The sequence below is a fragment of the Mus caroli genome, chromosome 1 (assembly GCF_900094665.2).
Source record: "Mus caroli chromosome 1, CAROLI_EIJ_v1.1, whole genome shotgun sequence".
Taxonomy (NCBI): Eukaryota; Metazoa; Chordata; class Mammalia; order Rodentia; family Muridae; genus Mus; species Mus caroli.
The window spans coordinates 54,666,941-54,684,179 of NC_034570.1; the positions used below are offsets into that span (position 1 = coordinate 54,666,941).

The 17,239-nt window shown below is 39.9% G+C and overlaps 1 protein-coding gene across 8 annotated transcripts in view; it reads right to left on the bottom strand.

Annotated features, from left to right (window-relative positions):
* Raph1 (Ras association (RalGDS/AF-6) and pleckstrin homology domains 1) overlaps positions 1-17,239 on the bottom strand; it is an 80,788-nt gene that overhangs the window by 36,194 nt on the left and 27,355 nt on the right. For all 8 annotated transcript variants that reach the window (XR_003837169.1, XR_003837168.1, XM_029479579.1 and 5 more), the window contains exons 2-4: positions 14,163-14,282; positions 7,633-7,738; positions 5,866-6,374 (exon numbers count right to left, since the gene is read on the bottom strand). Coding sequence is in view for 6 of the 8 variants with exons in the window: in XM_029479579.1 (XP_029335439.1) it covers positions 5,866-6,374; positions 7,633-7,738; positions 14,163-14,282 (735 nt within the window). In the remaining 2 variants the exon portion in view is untranslated. The remainder of the gene's footprint in view (positions 1-5,865; positions 6,375-7,632; positions 7,739-14,162; positions 14,283-17,239) is intronic.

The following is a 17,239-nucleotide window of genomic DNA, read 5'->3' on the forward strand; positions in this document are numbered from 1 at the left end:
CTGTCAGAAGACCTTTGCAGCCATGCTGTCCAGAAGCAGTGTATGCTCATGAGCCTTTACTTGCCCTGGGCCACACTGGCCATAGTCTGTGTCTGCCTCCTACCAATATGTTAACTATCCCCCAAAACCAGTGCTACGTCCCCAGCACCTCAAGCTTCTGCCTTTATCTTTTCCCTCTTCCCTTACAAAGAATCTCAACCAGCAAAGTGTATTCTGTATTAAATTCATATTTTCCCACCCACCCTCTCATGTTTATAAGAAGCTAAGCATGTCTCATTCCTCCTTCAGTATGTCTGACATTGAAACAGGTCAACCAACCAGGGTAAGGAAGGGGCAAGAATGTTCAACTCGTCTGGCTAACCTGCCTCTTGCCTCTTGTTTCTCTGTACTGCCAAAGTTCCTCAATCCATACTTGGCAGCTAGGCCACTTCCTAGCCACCCATTAATTCCTCACTTCTCTGCAACTCTTTCCCCTCAAAGATGTCAGCCTTTGAGTTGTAAAACATTCTGTATTTAATCTTCAAAGTGATTAATGACCTTGCGTGTGTGACATGTTTGTGTATGCCTATGTAGTCACAGGCTGATGTCCAACATCTTCCTCAATAATGTCCCATCATATTTGCTGAGACAGGGACTAAACTTGGAGCTCACTGATTTGGCAATGGTGGCTGGCTACCAAACCTCCAGGATCCACCAGTCACTGCCCCTCTGCACTGGGGTACAGACCTGTATCATTGTGCATCATGCCCAGTTTTTACATGGATGCTATTTGATCTGAACTCAGGTTCTCATGCTTTCATATCAAGCACTTAATTACTGAGCTATCTCTCCAGTCCCTGTTGATGACAGTTTATTCTTTGCAATCAAGTGTGGTGATTAGGCACTGAGAATCGGTATGATATTAAGTAGCTACTTATGGAATGCATAAACTACTTCTGTTTTGTCTTCATGCCATATGCTTTGTCAGATTAAGACTCTCTTCACTTTTCTATGTACTATCCATTAAACATGTTCTATAGCACTATTTCAGTTATTAGTTCAAAGAAGTCTATAAATTCTATATGGTTAATGTTCTCAGGAACTAGAAATGGTAGTAGGCATGACAAACAGAAAAAGGTGATGATAAATGCAGCTAACTCCCAATAGCTTAGAAAAAAAATACACACAAAACCAGTAATAAGATTAACGCTTCAGACATAACAGGACGGATGCACATCTAAACTCATAGAGACAGTACACATAAGGCCTGCAAGAGTTTTAGCTAGATGGGGGTCCCAGCACTAAGAGGGGGAAGTGGACATGGGGTCCTGTCCTAAAGAAGCTATCTACAATTGATACCCTCTGGCAAAGGAAAAAATCAGTTTTCTCCACTGAAGTCTCACAGAGTATATTAACCATACCTCAAGGCAGGTCCTGTGTCCAGCAGTAGTTGGTCAAAACAAACTCAGTGGCATTTTTGTAGACCTTCTGTCCCATTCTGCTTTGTTTGGACATTTTTGTTATTAGTCTTTAGCCTATTTTGGTTTTTGTTTCTGTGAGTTTTTTGGGGGTGTATGTGTGTGTGTGTATTTCTTGGTTTTTATTGTTATTTTTGTTTAAGGCAGAGAGGATGGGTAAGGAGAATTTGGAAGAAATTGGGGGAGGAGAAATACAATCAAACTTTATTCTATGAAAAAAATTTTAAAATATTTTTAAAAATTGGACTTGTCAGTGTAAAGGAATATGATTAAAACATAGTCTGCAGACTCTACTGTGGGGCACTCCAAAAGTCAAGAGGCTGTAGTGATACTAATGAGGTATTTCTACTTTCTTTCCAAATCTCACTAAAACAAAAATAAAGAGTTTAAAAAGATATCAAACTTACAAGCAGACAAGGATAGTTTCTGGAAGACACAAACTGTGTATCTGTGTGGTAAGCACTGAAAGGCCAAATGACAGCTGCCTGCTGATCTAATTTGGAGAAGAGCAGAACAGCACCTGGCTTTGTGTCATGTGTGTGCTAGTGCTCAGAAGCAGCATAGTAACAAGTGGGACTACACAGACAGAAAGCGTACTTGAGAAAGCACTCCCTCCCTAGAGTTCCTTCTGCATCTACCTATCAGCAATATACTCATGTTCAGGCTGACATTCATTCATAGGCCCCCACGGGCCAGCCCACTGCTTGAGATGAGGTCCACTCAGTTCTGCAACCTCAGGCATAGCTGTTCACAAGGGACCTTTCTGGGGACTATTATGATAAGTGATATAGGTGGTTGTGTGGAAAGAGACCACATTGGTAAGAACAGAAATGACCAAGGATTATGAAACTGTCACACTGTACAGGAAGCAGTAGTATCTTACAGTAATGAATGTAAGTCTAAGGCCCCTCTGGGACATGTTCGTACTCACTTACAAAAGCTATCCCATCCCTATAGGAGGAAGTTAGGGTCTTACAATGTGCTTCACAGCACTCTTCTTGTTCTGTGCACTTACTAATCTGGGGTGATTTAAAGTCACCTGCAGCACCTGGTGACGTTTCTGAACAATCACTTTCTTCTTGGTGCTGGAGACTGAATGTATAACCTTGTCTATGCTGAGTCAGCAATGTACCACTGGGCAACATCTCTGGCCCCACCTAGAAATACTCTATAACCAATCTTTGATTGTTTTGTTTGAAACTGTGTTTTACCCTGCAGCTAGGCTGAAGAACTCATACTTAGTCTCCTGCACTAGCCATCTATAATTAATCTTAATTCAGTATGTTCCCAAGGAAAAGATGTTAGGAGCAGGAAAACCCAAGGTTATTTTTCCTGAAAAAAAAAAAGGGCTCCAATTTGCTATTAAAATTTTCTACCTAAAGATAACATTCTCAAATGGGAGTGATTTTATCTTTCACTGGGGTGTAATCATATCTATAACTGGAAGGGAACGACTGGTACCTGCTGAGTACAGGTCGGGGTACTGCCAAACATCCTACAATCCCAGGGTACCTTCTCACAACTCATCTACCTAGCCCAAAGTGTCAGCTGTGTTTGTGCTGAGAAATCTAAGGATCAGATGAAGTTCACACTGAGAAACAATCCCACATCCAAACCTGTTCTTTTCCCTAACTGGCTGCTGGAATACTGGCTGCCAGGCATATGCCCTTCATGCCAGAGACAGGTGGAATCGTCTCTGCAGAGGGTTAATGATCTGAGAGAAAAGACATAAATAATAAATGATAGGAGGAAAATGAAGTTTAATAGGAAAGAAATTACTAGAACATTACTTCTGTCCCAGCTAGACAAGACTGAATCAACAGCTGTAAATTAAAAGCAGAAATGATAAACATGGTAATAAGGAAGGGTTTTATTTGCCTGGTCTTTTTTGTTTTGTTTTTAAAAAGCAAAATGCTATCTCTTAAAAGAAAGTATATTCTTTATAGTGTTTTGCAGTGAACTTCAAGTGTAGTCACTGTAATAAAAGCATTGAGTGTTCTGGAAGGGCCAGGGATTTAGCTCAGTGGTGGAGTGTATAAGTGCTTGCCTGGGTTTGCTTGATCTCTAAGACCCATCCCCCCCACCCCCTACACACACACACACACAAAAGAAGGAGCAGGAAGGAAATAAAGAACAACGACTAAGTGTGAGACAGTGGAGAACTAGAAAGCATGGAACATAAGTAGAGAAGTAAGGGAGGTGTCTAAAGACAAGCTATAGTCCTACCTTTCAACATCAGTACCTCAGACACACAGCAAAGTTTAATGATATGGGGATAAATGTTATAAGAACCAGCTCCACTGGAGAGAGGGCTCAGAAATTAAGAACACTGGCTGCTTTTCCAGAGGTCCTGAGTTCAATTCCCAGCAACCATATGGCTCATAACAATATAAAATAAGATCTGGTGCCCTTTTCTCGCCTGTAGACATACATGCATGCAGAATGCTGTATACATAATAAATAAATAAATCTTAAAAAAAAAAAAAGAACTAGCTCCAAGATTAGACAGTGCTTATTTCTGGGAGCAAATTATGACATGTGTATGGTAGAAAATATTTAATAAGTCTGAAAGAACTATTTAATTCCATATATGAAAAACTAATTATAATTTTCAAAGTTGTATTTGATTTAATTTTAAGACTATTTGATATATGGGGTTTGGATCTAATGAGCTCATCTCTGTTTTTCCTATTTGAATCACAACATAGTATATCAATAAAAAAAGAATATTGAAGCAAGTTTTTAAACCAATTTTTAAATCACTCTGGAAAAGGTAAGAGGGGGCCAGATAAGATTTTAGACCATTCCTATCTAAATTTACCTATCAAACTTCATATTTAAAATATTATATTAAACACTACACCACCGAGTGTTTTATCTTTGCCCATAGGTATTTATTGTGTTTCCTGAGAGTTGGGACTTTTCACTTTATATTCCCTTACACTGCTTGAACTTAATGATCGGTATTTTACAGACAGAAAAACAGAGGGACAGGACAGGCAGTCTAGTAATTAGTTCAGATCTGTTCTCATGCATTTTGACCTAACTCAAAATAATAGGACAGAAAGGAAGTAATAACAAACCAGACAAAGAAGAGAACACCACATCTCTAATAAACACTGCTCCCTTAAATCTCAGGTAAATCTGACAGGCATGAAATGAAACACGGAGGAGCTGGTGAGGACAAGGCTCATAGGCCATAAAGTAAATAGGTACTAGATTTCTTCATAAAGGAGAAACTGGTTTTCAAATTCTCTATAGAATACAGAATGTAGACAAGATCCATTTTTAGTAAATGAGGGTTTATTCTTTAGGCTTATATAATGTGTGTGCTTTCTTTGTAACTGTTCATTTGTCTCTAAACCACAATGATAGTCAATGCTTCTTTTGTGCTCCATACATAGTACCTAAACAAAGCTAAGCATTTGGGTAAATACCCAGAGTTAATGAATAATTTAAGTTAATCTAAAGAATTAAATTAATTGGGCAGGGGAGAGTCTACTGATGGCGGGTAGTACACATTTCAAGTGTCTCTGTAACTCAGCAGTGTTTCAGAGTGTCTTGCACTAATGGTAATAATGCACACACTCTATTACTTTGTACTAGAGCTGTAGATACAAGCTCACTGGAAAGGCTGGCGTTGTTCTGCTCCATTCATTTGCTTTCTTGTTCCTATCATATAACAAAATTGCTATCTTCTCAATGTAGAGAAATCAAGAAAGAAACCTCTTTCTTTTGTTAAATATATTATCACAAACCCATCCCCCTCTCTTATCCCACGGCACTCAGGAAAATGTCATCCTCAATCACCTGTATTTTGAGTCTCAGAATCATCTCTGAGGAAGAGAGGAAGGCACACCAAGTAATAGAAATTGCATTTTCCTTACGAGCAACTGATGTCTGCAGAGACTGAATAACTCACCTGAGTTCCATGGGTACCAAATGACAAAGACACATGTTCTGGAAGTCCAGCGTCTCTTTCTGCTGTATCATTCTAACTAACCCTTTAATAATAGAATGGAGCAAACTTAGAGGACTACAGTGAAGATTTACATGCCCTTATGACCTTACTTTAATCATGTTTAAAAAATTATCAGCTTTTTAGCTATTTATGGCTTTTCAAATCATAATTAATTTTTTAATCACATGGAATAACTGGCATTAATTTAAGGGATTCTAACAAATCAAAAGAAAAAAGAAAAATGTAAGCCTCTTCTAGTTCATCTTTGTGGCACTGCTATGTCTGGTGGTACACTCCTGTGGTCTATTTAGCTGAGAAGTACTTTTGATAAATTTTAAATGTTAAAGAAGTAGGAAAGTCAATCAAACTATATTAAAACAAAACTAAACACAGCCATTTCTCTGCATTTTAAGGCCAAAATAACAGAGAAAAATTTTCTCTATTTACCTCAGTAATTGGCTGCCCCTGGTGTGTTGTCAAATCAAGTTCTTGAGGGCGTGTCACTTTATCAATATCCAAAGAATCCATGCTGGAGGCTGCAGAGGTGATGCTTGACCGGGAGGAGTTACTGATGGAGCGCGCTTCAGCATCACTCACAGTGCCTGCTGATGCAGTCCTTCTGTGCTGATTTGTCACTAAAGGCTTAGGATCTTCTACCACAGATTGCTGAGCAGCCTCATCCATGCTCAAGGAAGCCTGTTCTAACTGTGCAGTGATGTCATCCAGGGAGTAGTTAGCATGGGAAGGTTTAGTTGTTCTATTAGAGGAAGATGACGGTCCTCTCAGGGTGCCATGCTTTGACGTATGTCGGCCAGCAGGTAGCTTCTGAGTAACTTTTGGTTCTGTGACTTGACGCTTACTATTTCCTGAGCCAATGCTGCTGAGCTCCTGCTCTATAGAGCAGAGATCGGCCATCAGGGCATCCAGGTCCACAGTCTCGCCCTGATTCAGAGCTTCTACAGAGAAGACAAAAGTTTCAGAGCATAATCAAAATCTATACATTCTATTATAAATTAGCCATAGGCAGTGGGGGAAAAAAGGGAAAACAATACATTTCATTGGACCTAAAATCAATCAAATCAAGTACTTAACAGGTTTTGTTTTAAGTCTTGAGAGAATTGTTAGAAGCAAATAGCCTATCCTTTAAGATCTCTGGTAAAGAAAATAAAGTTGTGAGTTTAAAGACAAAATACTGAAAACACCTTGTACTATTCCATGGCTTTATCCCAGTCTCTCAAGTACTTTGTACTCTGTGCTGGCTTGACACAAGTGAGAGGTATCCAAAAGGAGGAAACCTCCATTGAGAAAACACCTTCGTAAGACTGGCTGTAAGGCAGCTTCTTAATTAGTGGAGTCCAGCTGGATGGTGCCATCCTGGGGCTGGTGGTCCTGGCTTTCATTAGAAAACAGGCTGAACAAGCCAGGGGAAGCAAGCTAGTAACCAGCATCCTTCCATGCCTGTTTCAGCTCCTGCCTCCAGGTTCCTGCTGTCTAAGTTCCTGTCCTGACTTCTTTCAATGAAAGAAGTATAAGCCAAATAATTCTTTGCTTCCCAATTTGCTTTTGGTTATGGTCTTCCATCATAGCTATAGAAACCCTAAGGCAACTATTAATATGGTCAATATCCATGTAGATATAGCTATTACCAAAAGCGAGAAGGGCATAAAGAGGAAAGTCTAAAAAAATCAGAACATGTATTACAAACACTAAGAAGTGGCTAGGTACATTAAATACAGGTCACATGGACTGACTTTTAAATTATTAAGAAAATTTTTCTTTAGACTTTAGTCCAGCCAGAAAACAATACAGTCAGATTGCTGTGGGCTTTCTCCTTAGCATGCACAGTATCAAGTATTAAATACATGACAAGACATACATACACGTTATGTTTTAGTTTCTTTTTCTGTGATTGAATATGCATAAGTTAACTCAGAATGAAGAGATGGCTCAGCAGTAGCTAAAAGCAGAGAACCTGAGCTCCATTCCTAACACCCACCAGTATTAGATGGTTCACAACCACTGTAACTCTAACTTCAAGATTATCTGACACTTCTAGTTTACTGGGACCTGCACTCGTGTGTATACCTACACACACACACACACACACACACCATTTTTTTAAAAGAATAACAAACTCAGTCAAGTTACATATATAATTCAGTATTGCATTTCTATTATTCCTATATTATAGAACTTGACATTAGCAAATCTTACCATTCAAGTTGTATATGGAGAAGCGGTAAGAAAAGTTGGCCATATTTGTTTCCTGGCGAAGAGGAGATCTTTTTACTGGTTCTTTGGGCTTGTCAGAATCCAAACTCTTTAAAAGAAGAAAGTTTAACAAGTTGTATTAGTGTGGGTCTTCATTACAGAAAAAGATGAGTGAACTGCCATACTGTCTTGGAGTGTCTCTTGATATGATGAAAACACCATGACCAAAAAGCAAGTTAGACAGGAAAGGCTTTATTCAGCTTACACTTCCATATCATTGTTTGTCATCTAAAGGAACATTTAAAAGAAAAGGACAGGAACTCAGACAGGGCAGGTACCTGGAGGCAGAAGCTGATGCACAGGCCATGGACCGGTGCTCCTTATTAGCTTGCTCCCCATGGCTTGCTCAGCCTGCTTTCTTGGAGAACCCAGGACCACCTACCGAGGGGTGGCCCCACCCACAATGGGCTGGGCCCTCCCCATCAGTCACTAATTAGTAACGAGCCCTACAAGCTTGCTTACAACTCATCTTATGAAATTATTTTCTTGAGCTTCCCTCCTCTCAGAAGACTTTATCTTGTGCCAAGTTGACATAAAACTATCCAGCACACATATTAAAAAAGCTGAAGTTTCTTCTAAATGATAGCCACAAGGAAAAACATAATTGGTTTTCATCAGTTATCTCTAATTTCTAAATACATACTTAATTTTAGCACACCCTGGACTCAAAACTATCACAGTTCAGGGTAAATATCTTTTCAAATACATCATTTAGTCAATGGCTTCATTCTACATAAGTTCACTATGAAGTATATGAATATGGACATGGTAAAGAACCATGAAGAGAGTTTGGTCGTCTCTTACCTCAAAGGGTTATGTTTTTGATCTACCATAGCTTCATTTATGTCCTATTATAAAGGACAATCATGAACTTCATTCCCTCTCTTCCTTTGTGGTGTTGGGGACTTTACCTACGGCCTTGTGCATAGGAGACCCTCAAACCTACCACCAGGTCACACTCCTATTCCTTACCACCTTCATACAATGACACTCTTTTCACCTGTAACTTTTCTACAATAAGGAAAAACAGGTATCTGAACAGAAAATCACAACAATGAGAGGAGGGGGAGGAAAAGAAATCCAACTGTTCAAAGCTAGAGTAGTATTTTACAACTAGCTTCTGTATAAATGTCATATAAAATAAGTTCAAGTTTTAAAAAAGAACTCTGGTGCTGGGCATGGTAGCACATTGGAGGCAGAGGCAGGCAAATCTCTGTGAGTTTGAAACCATCCTGGTCTATAAAACGAGTCTCAGGACTACACAGAGAAACCCTGTCTTGAAAAAACAAAAACTGAACTTCAGGTATTCTATTTGTAGAATTATAAAGTTTCACTAGGATGCTATCTCGAGATTTTATAACTCCAACAAATAATGCCCATCTTGCTTTTAGATATATTCTCCTTGTAGCCCAAGCTGAGTAAAACTCACTGTATACAGCAGAAAATAACCTTAAATGAAGATGACCTCTAGCGTGCTGGGATTACAGTTAGGTGCTACCACAGTTGCCTTCAGTGGCACTGGGAATGGCACCTGGTCTCTGTGGCTGGGGAAACATACAGTCAGTCCCCATCTGCACTCTGTTTCTAAAGATTCATTTCCATGTGTATGAGTATTTTGTCTGAATGTATCTAATTGTACTGTGGTGATTTGAATATGCTTGGCTCAGGGAGTGGCACTATTAGGAAGTGTGGCCTTGTTGTAGTAGGTAGGGCCTTGTTGGAGGAAGTGTGTCATCATTGTGTGCCTGGGCTTTAAGACCCTCATCCTAGAAGCCTGGAAGTCAATCTTCTAGTGGCCTTCAGATGAAGATGTAGAACTCTCAGCTCTTTCTGCACCATGCCTGCCTGGACACTGCCATGCTCCCACATTGATGATAATGGACAGAATCTCTGAACCTGTAAGCCAGCCCCAATTAAATGTTGTCCTCATAAGAGTTGCCTTGGTCATGGTGTTGATTCACATCAGTAAAACCCTGACTAAGATATGTGCCATGTGTGCATGTAGTGCCTGCAGAGGCTAGAAGAGAAAGCGGGATCCCCTAAAACTGGAGTTACAGTTATGAGCTGCTACTCAGGTACTGAGAACCAAACCTCTGTCCTTTGCAAGAACTGCCAGTGTCCTTAACCACTAAGCTATTTCTCCAGTCCTTCATCCTGATTTTGATGCTATCAAATGAATGTGATCTTCAACCTACTCTGTGTTTTATTTCAAAAAACAGCTGAGAAATTCTCCATTAACCTTAAACATAATTTTTCAGAAGCAATTTACGAAAAGTCAACTTCTTTCAAGTTCAAATAAATGAACATGTATTTTTAATTACCTGCTCATGGTGCTGAGACAAAGAAGGCAATACTGAGAAACACTCTCCTAAGGTCAAGAAATTAGTAATATAGTATGGTGAGTTTTAACCTTTGGGGAGGTTGCTAAGAATTTGCAAAAATCCTACAGATCTTCTTCCAGGAAAATGCCCAATATACAATCTTTTTCCAGCCGTTTTTGAGGAATCATTAACTCTTTGAAACTTAAGGTTGATTAACACCGAATGTGCACAGGTAGTGAGCTAAAATAATGAAGTAAATCTGAATCTTAGTAAGTCAACTATTTTTTAAAATATCTGTAAAAACTAACATGTTTATAGTTAAGTCATGATAATGCATTGGTTCTAATGTTTCTCTTTAAGATTCATTTATTTTATGTATATGAGTACACACTGTATCTGTACAGATAATTGTGAGCCTTCATCTGGTTGTTGGGACCTCTGCTTGCTCCGGTAGACCCCCGCTCACCCTGGCCCAAAGATTTATCTATTATTATAATTAAGTACACTGTAGCTGTCTTCAGATGCACCAGAAGAGGGCGTCAGATCTCATTATGAGTGGTTGTGAGTCACCATGTGGTTGCTGAGATTAGTCGGGTGCTCTTACCTGCTGAGCCATCTCACCAGCCCTAATGTTTCTCTTTAATGACAGATTTCTAAGATGAAAAGTTAGGCAACTTGAAATATAAGTAAGAAGAGAATACTGAGTGTGGAGAACTACCATCTGAGTAGAGTTCCTACCTCAGCCAAGGCAGCCTGACTCTTTCCTAACTGCTTTCTCTTTTTGGCCTCCTCTTCAAGTATACAACCACTTGGTCACAGACACAATATATTAGCTGGCCCTTGGATAATTTCCTTTATACACTATTATTTCTATTTATTTCTTCTCTTCCCGGCTGTATTAACTACTTTCTGTCGCTGTGAAAAAAATCATGACAGAGACAACTTATAGAGCAAAAAGTTTATTTGGGTTTAGCGTCCAGAGGGATAAGAGTCAGTCCGTCATGACAGAAAAGCCTGGCAGAGTGGGTAGATAGAAGCAGGAAGCTGAGAGGTCACTTCTTTACCACAGACACAGCAGAGAGAGCAAACCAGAAGAGGTGTGAAGTTCTAAACTCTCAAATATGCCCCTGTGTCATACTTCCTCCAGCAAAGCCACACCGCCCCTAATAACCTCTCCAACAGAGCTACTGACTTGGGACCAAGTATTTAAATACCTAATTTTATAGGGAACACTTCTTACTCAAACCAACACACCAGCATATAACTGGACACTTAATCATTATCTTTATGATAACACTGCTTCTGTAAAAAAAAAAAAGCTAAAAATTAAGAAGTGGCTCAGTTAAGTGCTTATAACACCTGCCTGAGGACCTGAGTTTAGATCTGCAGCACCCATGTAAAAGATAGGCATGTCTGCCTGGGTGGTACCTGTCAACCTGGCACTGGGGAGGCAGAGACCTGAAGATCTGTGGGGCGTCTGGTCAGCCAGTCTAGGCAACTGGTGAGCCTCAGGTTCAACAAGAGACTGTGGTAAAATATTAAGAGTGAGGGCCAGAGAGATAACTCAGATGGTTAATGTAGTGAGGATTTTAGTTTCTTAAAACAAAACAAATCACAGAAATAGGAATGTGCATTCATTTTAATCTCAGGTGTGGGGACGAGGGGCTGCTTCAGAGTTTCTGCAGGAGCTGCCTATAATCTGCCTTGTGCTCTAGCACAGGTGTGATTTGCAGGTGTCAGCTGCAGATAGTTTCTGTGATTCTGTGACATTTGGAATTCTGGGCCCAGAGAGGTAGGGGGCTGGGGAGGGGGATTGAGAGGTGAGGGTGGCTATTGGTATCAGTTTGTTAAGTGGTCATGCTCAAAGAGGAAATAAGAAATTAGATATCTTGCTAGCGAAGATCAAACCTGCCCCAAGGAACTCTATACTCCAATCAGCAGGAAGTAGTCTAACGACAGTTAATGTTGTCCCCTTTCCTTTCTATGCCTTTGTCTATCTTATCTACTGTTAGGGGTTAAAAGGGTAGAAAGAGTGGAAGAAAGAAGAATCTACAAAGTAGCAAATATAGTTACAGGTTAAGTTCCTTGCGGTCAGCCTTAAATTCAATCCCTGAGACCAACATGGTAGAGAGAACCAACTCCATCAGTTCTCCTCTGACCTCCATATACTCCACAGCATGCAACCCCACCTCCATACAATAGAAATATGCCATAAGAATAGAGGTAGATACTGGATATAATGGCTAATCTCTGGTATCAAGTTGGCTGCATCTGCAATAAAATAAAATTCATGCAGCTGTGCACAGCTGTGAGGGATTTTCTTGATTGGATTATTTGAGATGGGAAGGCCCACCCTAAATCTGGGCCACACATTCTGGTGGCCGCTCACTTAAAAGGATAGGAAAGAAGGAAGCCTTTGCTTCTTTGCCTGCTTGCTACCCTCTCACTGGCAGGCTTATCTACCCTGTGTCTAAGTTATTCCTTTGCTGATATTAGAATCTACTTCTTTAGGCTCCAACATAGACTGAACACCAGAAGCTCTCTAGGAATACCCCAGGACTCCAGCACCAGAGGGGAGTGCTGAGACCTGTACCTCTGGCCTGAACAATTACTGAATTCTTGCCCTTCCCATCAGGAGCAGCCATTGCTACTGGATCACAGTCTGTAAAAATTCTAATAACCACCCTCCTTTAATATATATGCATTCATTCTACCAGTTCTGTCCCTTAAGAGAATGCTGACTAATGCACCGCATGTCAACCTCTGCACTCTCTATACATGTGTCCACACTCACATGTCTGTCACAGAGAACTGTAAATTAAACAGAAATGGTTTGGTACTTACAGACATCAGAAGACAGTTTGATAAAAATGATGCCTTTTCTTATTTCAGCTTGTAGTAGTTAAGATGAGAATTGCTCCCATAGGCCCACACATTTGAGTGTTTGGTTTCCGGGTATGGCCTTGTAGGAGGAGGTGTGTCATTGGTGGTAGGCTTCGAGGTTTCAAAAGCCCAGCTAGGTCTAGTTCCTCACCCTGACTTCTGCTAATGGAACTCGGCAGCTCAAGTCATCCTTAAACTCAATCAAGTAAAATCAACCTGTGTTACACGAAGCTCCATCTCAAAAGCTAAGCAACCATACATCACTGCGTCAGTGACAAGAAATCCACAGCCCAATAAAATAAACAACAAAACCAAAACACAAAGACACTTTTAGAACTATTTTAAATGTAGCCTGAATAAGCCTTTATCAGTATTTTGAAAATATGAGCTAGAAAATCCAAATGTCATAAATTGTATTTAAATTGGTTATAGAACAAAATATGTCAATAGATATTTAAACTTTAGACTTTAAAACTGTCTTAGTTTACAATCTCAGAGTTGTAAGAGAGATATTAAGTCTCCTTTCAGATTAAGAGAAACTCTGTTAAAGATCTGTTTTTTTAAACCCTAGAATGACTACAGAAAAGGAGCTAGGGAGACAGCTCAATTGGCAAACCACTTGCAAGAACAAGGACATGTATTTGACTCCCAAGCTCAAATCTAAATGGTGGACACTTGTAATCCTAGCCCTGGGGAGGCAGACATAGCAAGATCCCTCGGGGTCTAGCCTGATTGGTAAGCATTTAGCCAATGAAAGACTTATCATATCTGGAGACTTCTTCTTAGGGAGCTCATTTTGACATTTTCCTACTTTCTTCTGAGCATCTTTCCTCCACTCTAGTTCTGGTGCTTAAGCTTATATTAAACTTTACCCTTAATAAAAATCTTCCAATTCTGCTTCATTAAAAGGGGGAGGGGCTAGGGGAAAAGAAGAGGGAAGAGAGAGAAAAAGAGAGAGGACCCTATGTTTCAAAGGAGTGGTGCTTTCAAAGAAAGAAACCTTGAAGATATATTCTGTCTCTACCTGCATGCACATGTACACACAGATGAACATGCATATTGCGTATACATGTTCACATAAGCATATACAAATAATAATCATAAAGGATATTATCTTACATTGTAAAGTTTCTATTCATTTATCTGTTAATGCTTTTTTCTTTTAGCAATATTTTAAAACTTAGCCTGCCATCCACATCTTCTGTCTGTACATGAAATGTTAATGAAGTGATAGCTTCTATTCTTCAACAAATTTTTAACACTTCTAACCTGAGTAAGTCTGTCCAGTTCTCCAAGCCAGGCCCCAAACATTTTATCCAGGTCCTGATCTTCCTTGTCGCTGTCTTCTTCAGCACCATGGTCAATCTCTTCATCAGATAGCTGCTCCATCTGAAATACAGATATTTGTGTTAAATGAGCAGTTGCAAATCTAACTTAAAAAGCATCCAGTACGAGGTCTGTTGTATGATGTGACTCTCTGAAGTTAAATCTTCAAAATGAAATCATATTATAAGAAAACAGAAATGATTAAAAATGAAGACAATGTTGACAAGCAGAAACAAGGAAGGAAGCTTCAGTTCTTTAAGGAATAGGGGAGGCTGGGAAGTTAGTTTCCTCAAAAAAGGGAAATTATCAAATTGTGACTAGTTTCACAAACAAGAATTTCTAAAATAATACAGAGTATTCCTTTCAATTAGCAGAGTGGAACTGTAGTATCCATCTCTCTGCTGACAGACTCTGTAATACACCAAATATACTTTCAAAGACTTCAACAGAATTCCATAAATACTAGGCTATTTTATAGGCTATATTAAAATTTCACTTAAATTTCCTGATTCAGTACACGAAGACAACTGTGTTCTGAAACAGAGAACACTCTGTACCTCAAGTCATGCACAATATGCAGAGCACTCAGAGCTACTGAAGATACAGTAAAATCCAAGTCACTGGCAGGTAACGCTCTGCAAATTCCTAGCCCTCAGAGACTTCTCACTGTTTCTTTCTCTTTCTTTTGGTTTTGAGATAGCATTTCTTTGTGTAGCCTTGGCTGTCCTGGAACTCGCTCTGAAGACCAAGTTGGCCTCAAATTCAGAGATCTGCCTGCTTCTGTCTCCCAAGTGCTGGGATTAAAGACATACACAACCTGGCTCCTCTCACCATTTTTTGTTTCCTCATTCTTCCAGTTTTCTAGACACTGTCTTGCTTGTTGGAAAATATAGACATGCTCCAACCTCTAGCCTTTTCAATGTCAGATCTCCGACCTGGAACTCCTTCCTCCAGATGTGTGCCCTTGCTTCATTCAGGTTTCTGCCTAAATAAGCATCCCATTAAAATAGTACTCTGCTTTTGTTACATTCCAGCCCTTGTACAGTTTTAGTTTTCTTTGTATTAGGTTTTTTTTTTTGGGGGGGGGGTTGGGGGGTGGAGAAGAGACATAGTTTCTTTATGTAAAGCTAGTTTTCCTAGAACTCCATGTAGACCAGGCTAACCTTGAACTCAGAGACCTGCCTACCTCTGCTTCCCAAGTGCTGGGACTAAAGGTGTGTGCCACCACACCTGGCTTCTTCTTCGTCTTCTTTTTTTTTTTTTTTTTCCGAGACAGGGTTTCTCTGTGAAGCCCTGGCTGTCCTGGAACTCACTCTGTAGACCAGGCTGGCCTCGAATTCAGAAATCCGCCTGCTTCTGCCTCCCAAGTGCTGGAATTAAAGGCGTGAGCCACCATGCCCGGCACACCTGACTTCTTTTAATAGTCGCACTTATTGTTTCTCTTCTTCACTGGAAGGAAAGATTCTTAACTTCTGTATCTGTACACTTTGAGGGGCTGGCACTTGGGTCACAGTCATGTCATTAAGTTTCTATTTAATAAATGAGTATTTAAACACCCACTACCACCACCACTACACACTTTTTAAAAGGTCCCTAAGAGTATAATTTAAGAACAAAGCCCATAAAAGAAATATTATTATACAAGTAATAAAGGACTGAAATAAACACTGAGTATTAGTCATTTAGGACAGGCAGGTGCTTCATAAAGTACTCTTTCATTAAAATCCGGACAGACGGCCCAGGAGTGAAGACCCAGGCTCCATATCCAAGCCCACAGCTGCTTGTAACTACAGTTCCAAGGGATCTGCTGCCCTCTTCTGGCTTCCACACACACTGCATATTATACACAGTCCACAAGCACATGCTCAGATACATACACATAAGTTATTAAAAAAAAAAAAAAAAAGCGAAACAGAACTTTTGTGTGTGTGTGTGGTTTTTCGAGACAGGGTTTCTCTGTATAGCCCTGGCTGTCCTGGAACTCATTCTGTAGACCAGGCTGTCCTCGAACTCCTGAGAAATCCGCCTGCCTCTGCCTCCTGAGTGCTGGGATTAAAGGCGTGCACAACCACTCCCGGCTAAAACAGAACTTTTACTTTAATCTTACACACTGGTTTTGAGACGGCATTGTTACAGTTGAGGCTGGCTTCACACTTCTCAAACTCTAAGTAGCCAAGGATTACCATAAACTTCTGATCCTCTTGCTTCCACTTCCTGAGTGTTGTGATCTACAGGTGTGCACATTAGAATGTATGGGGTGCCGGGAACGGGGTAACCAAGGACTTCTTGCATGCTAGGCAAGCACTATATCAAGTGAACCATGTTCCCAGCATTAGCTTAACTTAGTTAGCATAACTTTAAAAGTTACACCAACTATTTAAGACTTTATTCAACTTCAAATGAAGGAAACTGGTCTGAGAAAAATTAAGTAACTCTCCCCAAGCTTTAGTAAATAATAGTGTGAAAATTCCTATGACTTATTTACTATATTAGTGGCTTTTGAACTGACTATTCTAGAATCATTTTTGCTGGCTACCATGTATATAGATAAGTTTGAGAAGTATACACTTTTTTAATAACCTCATTTTCGTTCAATAACACTCATTGAGTAGCTCTCATATGATAGCACACTGCAACTAGGTCAGCTAAAACCCATTTCCTAGTGGAACCTTATTCTACTGGCATGAGGAATGTACATTCAGGAGGACAACTTGTGGAATTGGTTCTCTCCAACATGGGTGTCCCAGAGGTGAAACTCAGGTTGTCCAGCTTAGTGGCAAGCACCCTTATCCACTGAATCATCGTGCCAGTCCCATTAAGGCGTGGGAAAAAAAATCCTCGTAATCTACCATTGTTATATGTTAGGCAGTAAATAATCATGCTCAATTATTAAGGGTCAGAAATGATAGTATATATAGTAAACTCAACTGCACACAATGTAACTATCCCTTAAGTATAGCTTAGTGTGGAGCAATATTATGCTTGCTAAATTTTCCACGAAACTAATTATTCATGCCCAT